General features: G+C 41.5%; 1 protein-coding gene across 1 annotated transcript; it reads right to left on the bottom strand.

The window, feature by feature from the left end:
* Window positions 1–478: 478 nt before the first annotated feature.
* On the bottom strand, window positions 479–11,134 carry KRT28 (keratin 28). The gene is made up of 8 exons (XM_003414440.3): window positions 10,703–11,134; window positions 9,808–9,890; window positions 9,119–9,275; window positions 6,479–6,640; window positions 6,271–6,396; window positions 2,552–2,769; window positions 1,628–1,683; window positions 479–621 (listed from the first exon to the last, which is right to left on the bottom strand). The coding sequence occupies exons 1-8, from the start codon at window positions 11,114–11,116 to the stop codon at window positions 479–481; spliced, it is 1,359 nt and encodes a 452-aa protein (XP_003414488.1). The 5' UTR covers window positions 11,117–11,134.
* Between the last annotated feature and the right edge of the window lie 179 nt (window positions 11,135–11,313).

Raw genomic sequence — 11,313 nt, 5'->3', positions numbered from 1 at the left:
TACACCACCAGGGATATGTTCCATAAATTTCTCCCTATGAATGTGTTGTTGTTGTGTGCTGTCGAGGTGATTCCAACTCATAGTGATCCTATAGGACAGAGTCAAACTGCCCCATAGGGTTTCCAAGGCTGTAATCTTTACAGAAGCATATCGCCAGATCTTTTTCTCCTGCAGAGCGGCTGGTGGGTTCAAACCACCAACCCTTTGGTTAGCAGCTGAGTGCTAATTAGACATAGAAAAAAAATTACAAAGTATTATTTATTTAGTCACGAATGAATGGAAATGAGTGAACATCAGTTTTACTTGTTCGAAAACAAACACCCAACATCTTGGAAAATTAACTAGGAAAACAGACACTTTTTGCTAAGTAATTGATCTTTAAGAACAGAAAGTGTTTTTGTCCTGCTTGATATATGTCAGAATGCAGCTGTGCAGGATCCTTCCTTCCATTTTTTTTTTTTTTCACTCTAAAAAAAATCTAGAACAGAATCCTTTGTTCTTTCTTGCCATTGGTCATTTTGGATGTCATTTCTTCAATAGATTGAACCCTCGATGAAAGAACTTTGCCACGTTGATCTATCTCTTCAACCACCATCCTTACCAGTGTGGTTTTGGATAAATCTAGAAATAAAACATATGTGAATAGACACAATTCAACCTAAAAGATTACATGACAAAGAATTCCCTTGCTGGTGGTAATAGAATAGATTATATATTTTTTTGATGAAAGAGTAAAATGTAGGTTTACGATAATAGTTTGGGATAGTTTTACTCACTTAAAATATTAGTTTAAGTTAGACACTTAAAATATTAGCTTAAGTTAGAACACTTTAGTTAAAATTACTTAAATATAGATTGCTGATATAGCGTATCATTGCCATCAAGATAAAAGTATTTTCTACACACTTTGGCAAGTGGCATCTGGGGTCTTAAATGCTAGGAAGTGGCCATCTGAGATACATCAGTCGGTCTCAACCCACCTGAAGCAAAGGAGAATGAAGAACACCAAAGATACAAGGTAATTATGAGCCCAAGGGACAGAAGGGGCCACATAAATCAGAGACTACATTCAGCCGGAGACCAGAAGAACTAGATGGTGCCCAGCTACAAATGATGACCGCCTGACAGGGAACACAACAGAGAACCCCTGAAGGAGCAGGAGAGCAGTGGGATGCAGACCTCAAATTCTAGTAAAATGACCAGACTTAATGGTCTAACTGAGACTAGAAGGACCCTGGAGGTCATGGTCCCCAGACCTTCTGTTAACCTAAGACAGGAACCATTCTCAAAGCTAATTCTTCAGACAGGGATTGGACTGGACTGTAAGATAGAAGATGATACTGGTGAGGAGTGAGCTTCTTGGCTCAAGTAGACACGAGACTACGTGGGCAGCTCCTGTCTGGATGGGAGATGAGAAGGCAGAGGGGGACAGAAGCTGGCTGAATGGACCCTGGAATACAGAGTGGAGAGGAGGAGTGTGCTGTCTCATTAGGGGGAGATCAACTAGGAGTATATAGCAAGGTGTATATAAATTTTTGTATGAGAGACTGACTTGATTTGTAAACTTTCACTTAAAGCACAATTAAAAAAAAAAGTATTTTCTACAATAGAAATAGATTTTTTTTACCTTTAGATGCATCCCCTGAGTTTCCTGATCCAAAGCCCTTTGATTTGGAACATGAACTGTAAAATAAATAAATGAAGTTTATCTTTTACATTTCTTTTTACTATCACTTAAGAAATAGTCATTGAGTCAATCGATAAATATAAACTCAAGTGAGCTTTGTGTGCCAAAAAGAGATCTTTGTTTTCCATAGAGAAAAATATTCAAAATTTTATGTGCAGGAGCTGAAAGTAATTAAATATAATCTAAATAGAGAATTAAAAAAAAAAAAAAAACTAGAGAATAAAAAAAAAAAAAAACTTGTTACTGTTTGATTTTTGTGAGCCCAGGAATTTAAAGCTTAAAGAGATTAAATACATACTTATGCGTTTATTTATGGAGCCTGGGGGTGTATGTGTCAATAAATAAATAAAAACAAAAACAAGCCAGGTGGCGTTGAGTCGATTCTGACTCACGGCGACCCCATGTGTTTCAGAGTAGAACTACTTCATAGGGTTTTCAATGTCTGTGATCTTTCAGGAGAAGGTTCCCAGGCCTTTGTTCTGAAGCGCCTCTTGGTGATTTCAAACCAACCTTTTGGTTTATAGCTGAGTGCTTAACTGTTTGTGCCATCCAGGGACTGGGGGCAGAGATATTAGGAATGAATTGAAAGGAGGGTAAAGTCTGGGGGGAGAATCTTGAAATCCACAATAATTAACATGGACAATGAGTGGGAGCATCTGCAGGGACTATTGCGGCCACCTGAGGCAGGTGAGGAAGACACTGTGATGTACAACATATTGAAGAGAGGACAGCTTAGGCAAGAGATACAGGCTTTTCTGCAGTGGGAATGAAAAATAACAGGCTTGGAGGTGTGGCGAGCGAGTGGGAGCATGTGGCTCTGGTGTAAAATAGGTAAAAAGTGAGTATCCACATGGTTTTCCTTACTTTCCATCTCCATCTATCAGGCGGCAGTAGGTCTCGATCTCCTTCTCCAGATGGACCTTGACGTCAAGCAGCTGCTCGTACTCGAGTTTCTGACCCTCCGTCTTGGTTCTGACCTGATGCAGCTGTTCTTCCAGGGCCCCGATCTGAGCCTGGATCTGTGCTAGCTGTGCACAGTAGTTGCCTTCTGTCTCGGTCAAGGAGCACTCCAGGGAGTGTTTCTGTGGACGGGAAAGATGCCGTAGCAAGGGATGAAATGCCTTTGAAGACTTTGTAGACCCCTGTTTCTCAAGTGAGCTTTGGGGTTTGTGAGTCTTGTCACAGTAAAGTGTGTGTAGGGGAGGTGACATGACTGGCATTTACTAGGTGGGGACTAGGCATGCTGGATGACCTGACATGTACCGGTCAGGTGGAACTGGTGACCTTTTTGCCCAGGGACTCCTGGCTGTTCCATTAGACAATCATGATATTTAGCCAATATGTCATATTATTGCCAACCTATACATTAAAGATTTTAGGGGGTAGCGTGATAAGAAATCTACCCTGGAAAACTTATATTTTGAAATTATATGCTTATTTTGTGTTACCTGTTGGTTTTTGGTCATATTCTTCTACTGTCCAGAGGCCTACCCCACCACTTTTCCAAGGCCTTTTGTGCTGTTTTTTTTTTTTCCCCCTAATCTGTCTTCTATTTTCGGCCGTCCACCAAAGGCCTTTTAACTAAGCACTTGAGATTGAATGAATGCCTTAAACAAAAAAAAAACAACCCAAATCCACTACCATTGAGTCGATTCCAACTCATAGCGACTCTACAGAACAGAGTAGAACTGCCCCATAGAGTTTCCAAGGAGTGCCTGGTGGATTTGAACTGCTGACCTCTTGGTTAGCAGCCATAGCAGTTAACCACTACGCCACCAGGGTTTCCTGAATGCCTTAACATGGGTGGAATTTCAAGACAAGAGGTATATTTTCTGAGATACTTTGTCATTCTCCATCTCATAAGACAAAAACAGGTCTTTATTTTGACACTACTCGTATGAGTATTAGACATCCTCATTTCTACTTCCATAGTCTGTAATTTGTCTTGGCGCATTATCCCTACTTCAATTGAGGTAATTTTCCTCTTTCTCTTATCGTATATAAATACGTCTGGGCAGTTATTACTTCTGTTGACATTAGTTGTTATCTTAGTGTCCACCCACGCTTCCACTCTTTCATTTTCCTTTATTTCTTGTGTGGAGTGACTCCTGATCTTAAACAGTTTAAAATAAAATTTATTTGTTAAAAGAAGGTAAAAGCTTCTGTTTCTTTACATGTTCTAGAGTAGTTGGGTCCAATTATCTACACATTATGTACATTTTGTTTTAAAATGCTGCCCTTGTACTCTTTCTTTTTATTGCAGTTGTGGCATTTTACTTTTTTTTTTTTAATTTTGTGTACTACTAATTTATATTACTATTGATTTCATTCTAGGATTGTAGACCAAAAACCCACTGCTGTCAAGTTGATTCTGACTTATAACAAGTCTTCAGGACAGAGTAGAACTGCCCCATAGGGTTTCCAAGGCTGAAATCTTTATGGGAGTAGACCGTCACATCTTTTTCCTGAGGAGTGGCTAGTGGGTTCAAACTGCCGACCTCTTGGTTAGCAGACAAGTGCTTTAACCCCTGCGCCACCAGGGCTCTTTTAGGATTGTGAAAGGGGAATTATATAATATTCATCATAAAGGGCAGACATTGGGTCTAATGGGCTGAGAACCACCAACTTCAACATTATGTGGGTGGTGCTGGGTGCAGCTGGCTCTCCAGGGCATAGATGTAGAAGGCAAACAGGATGCCTGTGGGGAAGGTGAGGCAACAAGTGGTAAGAGAAGCCCAGGACAGCATGCCCATGTGGTGTCTGCTCGGCACTTCAAAACTGTAATTTTCCTGATGATGTATTCTCACATGGCATCCCTTTTTATGGTTGCTAACACTCTTGTAGAGTCCTGGATGGTGCAAATGGTTAACAGATTTGACTGCTAACTGTAAGGCTGGAAGTTTGAGTCCACCCAGAGGCGCCTCAGAAAAAAGGCCTGGCGAACTACTTTTGAAAAATCAGCCATGGAAGCTCCATGGAACACAGTTCTACTCTGACACACATGGGGTCGCCATGTGAAAATGCTTACAGTTCTGATCTGGGGTCTCAGGAATTTATTTCCTTCAACCTAGCTAAGAAATAAGAGGGAAGATGTGTGCTCAGGCCATAGCAGCGGGGACAGTGTCCTTAGGATCTGAGTTGCAGGAAAGAAGGAAATGGGGAACAGAGGAGGGTTCTTGGAGCTCCAAGTGGCCAGGAGGGTCTCAAATACCATCTGGCAGTAGTGATAAAGGTGAGAAGGTAAAGTTGGAGTCATTCAATGGTAAAAACCAAGTCTTCCATCTACATATTGTATAGAAGTAAGAAAGCCTTTTTATGGTGCCTAAGTAAGAATAGAATCTTTCCATTGTTCTGAGTCATCTTTTCCTCCCAGCCTCGCGGCATTCATTTCTGTAATAGACCTGTTCTCTTTGTGTCACCATCTGGTGGCCTCAGGGAGTGTGAAACTCTTGTGAGGACAGGGAACCCTTCATCCACAAGTGTGCCGTAATCCTCAAAATCAATCCTTTTGGGTGCCGCCACATCACACCCCAGAAGGGAAGGTTGATTTTAGTCTTGAATTGTCTCCATGGTAACCTTTGAAGTAATCTGGGTGCCTGCGAATGCCAGGTTCTGTGGGGTGTGTGGGGATTGGACCTCTCCCCAGACACTGGGGTTGAAGAGGCTGACGCTATTCTTTTGGGATGCAAATGTGTACCCTCTTTTTTGGTGCCTGATGGAAAGTACAGTATGGCTTTTAATATGTCCTCATAAATATTAGGAGATGCTGGTTCGAGACTTGGCTCTGCCCTGTGTGGCCACATGGCAGGAGGCCTGCCACTTAATTTGCAGGGGGAGCAATTCTGGTGTTGCTTGCTCTGCGGGGCTAGGAGGAACCGCTCAAGGAAGGAACCACAAGAAGCATTGGTTATTTGAATGAAATGGGCACCAAGCGACTGGGTGTTGGCCAGGAAAGACATCCTCAGTGATCTCCAGTTACCCAGTTGCCGTTGGGTCAACTCCAACTCATGGTGACCCCTTGTGGGTCAGAGTAGAATTGTGCTCCATAGCGTTTTCAGTGGCTGATTTTTCTGAAGTGGATCACTAGGCCTGTCTTCCAAGGTGCCACTGGGTGGACTTGAACCACCAAACTTTTGGGTAACGGCGACGTGCATTCACACCACCAGGGACTCTTCAGTGGTCTCAGGGAGGAAAAAAATGCTCTGTCTGTCTCTCTTTTTGAACGAGGGCACTCCAGCTATAGAGCATCTTCTCATAGTAATTACACTCTATGGCCTCTCTGTTTTAGGGTATGTCCCAGGTCATAACATTAAGCTGCCTGACCTAGTCAGAGAATGGTTTTCTGGGCAAATAACCAGACCAGTGACCTGAACTTAAGTTCTTTATGTAGCTAAACTTTTCTTTTGAACTATTTGTGGTGAATTTTTACCATATACCTCTACTGTCTTAAACTGAGCATCTCTGTGTCTGTCTTTTCCTTCTCTCTTCTGCACTCAGTTAAGTATTTGTAGGTAAAGGAGGAAGGGTTTCCTCTTAGGCTTTTTAGAAACACAAAATCCAAGCCAAGCCACGCTCTTGCCTACCGTTGCCAGGAGGGACTGCAGCTGGATCTCCAGGGTCTGCAGGCTGCGATTCATTTCTATCAGCTCATTCCTGGCAGAGGTGGCTGCGCCAGCATCATCCGAGATCTGCTGCTGCAGAATGGCACTCTGGGAAGCCAGGCATACACAGGTTAAATGAGATCTGTCACCACCATAGGGACATGGGCAGGGCTGTTTGGGCTGGTCTCACCTTTTCGTTGAACCAGGCCCCAGCATCTCTGCGGTTCTGCTCTGCAAGGTCTTCATACTCAGCTCGCATGTTGTTCAGCAGGATGGTGAGGTCCACCCCCGGGGCCGCATTCATCTCCACGTTCACGTTGCCTCCAGCGGCGCACTGCAGAGCCTTCACTTCCTGGGAGGGGAACATGAATATATCTTTAGGGGCATCTTATGTCTGCATGCAGTCTGAGAAGAGTTTTTAAAAACATTATGTCTCAAAGTTTGTGGCTTAGGTTCGAGTGTACAATTTATGGCACACAAATTTTTAATTGACTTATTCTATCCATATTCATGCCAATCATCTATTTAATTAGTTACTCTTTTGTTAATTAAAACCACAATAAGCAGTCACAGTATCCCAAGAGAAGATCTCTATTCTTTTGAATGAGGATGAGATACAAAGACCAGAGAGTTATTAAACACACAATTTTTGACTGTCAGGTAGAGTTCTTGCTGATAGGGATAGAGCCCTCTGTGAGCTTTTGTCTTAGAGACGGCAGCTAACACGTATTTTACATGCACTAACTCGTTTAAGACTTTTAACGTCTTTACAAGGTAGGTGGAAACCTTGGTGGCTTAGCAGTTAAGAGTTTGTTTGCTAACCAAAGGGTTGGCAGTTTGAACCCACCAGGTGGTCCTTGGAAACCCTAGGGAGCAGTTCACTCTGCCCTATAGGGTCGGAATCGACTCTACAGCAGCAGGTTTGGTTTTGGATGAGGTAGGTATTACTAGATTTATTTTACAGATTCGGAAATAGAGGCACACGGAAGTAAAGTAACTCGCTTAAATTACCTAGTATTGGGAAGGGCCAGGATTTGAATGAGGACACTCTAACTACAGAGCATCTTCCCTCAGTAATTACACTCTATGGCCTCTGTATTTTAGGATATGTCCCAGGTGAAATCACTAAGCTGTCTAACCTCATCAGAGAATGGCTTTCTGGGTAAATGAACAGACCAGTGACCTGAACTTCTGTTCTTTAGGTCGCTAACCTTTTCATTTGAACAGTTTTTGATGGATTTTTACAATGGTAACTTTACTTTCTTAAGCCATTTTTTTGTGATCTAGATCAGTGGCTTTCTTGTGTCCACTGAAAGTAAAAAGACTTACGTTGCCTAAGGAAACCACTGAGTAATGTATTTCCATGTTTTGGAATTTTGTGTAAGATTCAATTTGAAGAAAATTTCTTGTCACTATAAAAGTTAGAAAATCAACTACTTAAAGTTATCACTAAGGACACTGGTCACCGGTGAGTGTGGAAAATATAATACCCTCACGGGATGTTGAGATGTGAGTGACTCTTTTCCTCTATCCTTGGTGCATTCAAAGGTAGCCTCTTTCTACTGGTATGTCTTTGAAGGGGACAATGAATTCTCTTGTGTGATCCTAGTGCTTCCATGATGCCCCCAGCTTGCTGACCTGCTGTGGTTGCTATTTCTTCTCTTCCTTCCCTGGTGTCCATTTCTTTTCTTGACACCACCCTCTCTACAAATCATGGGTCTGCTTCTCACACTTTTGCTTCTACTATCTGATGGTCTGACTCTTCCAGAGCTCTGCTTGGTGACTCTCTTCCTTCTCCTTGTTTCCCTTGTACTTTAACTTTTTTCATTTTAATATCCCTTCTCTTTCCCCCTCTCATCATTTTCTCATTTGGAGCAAGGAGACGATGTTTTAGTTATCTCCATTCAATGATGTGGCACTTCCTGTCATAGTTCGTGTGTGTGTGTGTATAACAAAAACCCAAACCATTGGTGTCATATTGATTCCAACTCAGAGTGACCCTATAGGGCAGAGTAGGACTGCCCCATAGGGTTTCCAAGGAGTGGCTGGTGGATTCGAACTACTGACCTTTTGTTAGCAGCTGTAGCCCTTAACCACTACTCCACCAGGGTTCTCTCTCTCTATAAAATTCTGATAAACATCATAGTTTTTTTTTTTTTTTAATTTCTCATCCATTGTTTTGGAGACTTTTTGGAGTTACTTTTGGCATAATCATTTTTTTGAGGGGGGGTGTAAAGCTATCTGGTATTAAGTGTCAAATAATCAGGTTATTATTGTGCAAAGTTAAATACTAAAATAAACCCAATGTGCTTAAGTGGAAGGTACATTGATATTTTTTCCTAGTTTGAGAGGTTTTTTTGCAAAAAGATTGACCCCAAGATGGCCCTCGGAAGGAAATAATCTGGTTTAAAGAAAGATGGCTGTATGAAGGGTCCCTGGTAGTGCAGCGGTTAAGGCTATGGCTGCTAACCAAAGGCAGTTGGAATCCACCAGCTGCTCCTTGGAAACCCTTTGGAACAGTTCTACTCTACTGTAGGGTTGCTATGAGTCATAATGGACTCAAGGGCAAAGCGTTTATGGTTGTATTAAAGCAAAAATAATGTATTATTTTAAAATGGATGGATTATTACATCAGTCTAAAAACATGGAAGGATACAGATCAAATTGTTACTATTTATTACTTGGGGGCAGAGTGGGAGAAAATGGAATTCTTTATATGCCCTGGTATTGTTTGAATTATTACAATGAGCATAAATTACTTTTGTAATAAAAACAAAAGCATTTAAGAGGTACAGAATTACGATTTGACCAGAAGTAAAGCTTCTCCTACCTCCTCATGGCTGTTCTTGAGATATGTCATCTCCTCACTCAGGGACTCGAACTGCAGCTCCTGGTCGGTCCGGCAGAGCGTCAGCTCATCCAGGACTCGCCGGAGCCCGTTGATGTCTGCATCGACGGTTTGGTGAAGGCTGAGCTCGTTTTCATACCTTGCAGGGCATGAAATGAATTTTAGCACGAGTTAGACTACCTCAAGGAATCAAAAAATAAAATGTCAGTTGCTTTAAACGGACAATTAGAAATTGAATTAGGACCTAAATATAATAAAAATGTGTACAAAAAATGTTCCTCCACCCCTTGCCCAATTCTGAGCAGGATTATCAGCCGTTATTCAGTTGCACACATTCTAATAGTGTATCCCAACAGAATAAAAACATACCATTTGAGGATTTTATTGTAGTTAATATTTTTACTTAGTCAATGAATATTTGCTGAGCATCCACTTCGTGCTTGGCGCTGTGCTAGACAGGCACAGAAAGGCAGTGATATTTTGGCCCAAGGATGTAATAAATACGTAGAAAATTTCAGTATACTTGGATTATAATATTATAACATCAATCCCTTGTTCTTTTTATCTTTTATGTTATAGTTTATTCTGCTTGAGATACAATTGAAATTTTATTTAACAAATCAAATAGGTAGGATGCTTTTTCCAGAGCACCATCATTTTCAACCACCTACTTCAGCCGGAAATCATCAGCAGCCAGTCTGGCATTGTCAATCTGCAGAAGGACGTTAGCGTTAGCCGTAGTGGAAGAGATAATCTAGAAGAAATCAAAAGGGAGAAAGCAACACATAAGTTTGCTCTATGAAATTATTGTTTTAGGAAATAAAAAGGGTTGCACAAGTAACCTTTTGTATAAAAAAATTTACTTCCTTAAGTAATAATCAAAATGTCTTCAATGTAAGTTAAAAAAATTACAGATACGGTTCTTCTTGCATTGTTCATGCCCCTCTTAGAATGTAGTCCTTTCTTATCTATGAATATTCTTCAAAATACACATTTAACATGGAACTACTCTACCAGTGGCCATCAAGTCGATTCTGACTCATGGCAACTCCATGTGTGTCAGGGTAGAGCTGTGCTCTATAGGGTTTTCAAAGGCTGACTTTTGGGAAGAAAGATTGCCAAGCCTTTCTTCTGAGGTGGCTCTGGATGGACTTGAACCTCCAACTTTTTCATTAGCAGCCGAGCTAGTAACATTTTAAATACATTGAAATTTATAAATCAAAATACTTATTTTTAACTAACAGGAAAAAACAAAAAAACCTGTTGCCGTCGAGTCGATTCCGACTCATAGTGACCCTGAAGGACAGAGCAGAACTGCCCCACAGAGTTTCCAAGGAGCGCCTGGTGGATTCAAACTGCCCACCTTTTGGTTAGCAGCCATAGCACTTAACCACTACACCACCAGGGTTCCCTAACTAAAAGGAAGAACTATCAAAAAAATAAACATGATACAATATAAATGACAAGTAACAGTTTAGAAACATTTTCAGTTGCAGTTCTGTGCCTTTGGCTAGGTAATTCTTAGTTTTTAATATTTTGATTAGTTCCAAATTTGTGATTTCTCACCTTATTCTTAAGATCCTCAATGGTTAGGTGGTATCGGCTATAGTCATGATCAAGTCCATGGCAAGATCCAGGACCATATTTTTCATACCAACCCTTGATTTTTCTCTCTAGTTCAGCATTGGCCTCCTCTAGAGCCCTCACGTTATCCAGGTAGGATGCCAGGCGGTCATTAAGATTCTGCATGGTCACCTTTTCATTCCCAGAGAGGAGTCTGCCTTCATTTCCAGCAAAGCCAACACAAGCAGCATTTCCAAGGGCACCAGCAACATGGCTCCCACCAGGAACACTGCCCAAGCCCCCTCCCAAGGCACAGGCAAAACCACTTCCAGCAGCACCTCCACTGGGTGGTCTGACAGACCCAGTTCCAGGTCGTAAGCAAATATGCTTGGATCTGCTAGAAAATCGGAGAGACATGGTCTTACGAGAAATGTCCGCCTTGTCTGTGGGTAGCTGTAATGTAAAGGAGGGCAGAATGTCGTGTGTTGATGGTTTCTTTGGGCTTTTATACACAACTATTGGAGTGTTCCTATTTGAGTGATGCTGCCAAAAGAGAAATGGCATCATTCTGATTAGCATGAAATTATGTATAATTGGGGGATTTTAAAAAATAA

Source organism: Loxodonta africana, chromosome 18 (assembly GCF_030014295.1).
Source record: "Loxodonta africana isolate mLoxAfr1 chromosome 18, mLoxAfr1.hap2, whole genome shotgun sequence".
In the NCBI taxonomy this organism is placed as follows: Eukaryota; Metazoa; Chordata; class Mammalia; order Proboscidea; family Elephantidae; genus Loxodonta; species Loxodonta africana.
The sequence above is the reverse complement of the archived record's forward strand: the minus strand, read 5'-3'. Positions and strand labels throughout refer to the sequence as shown.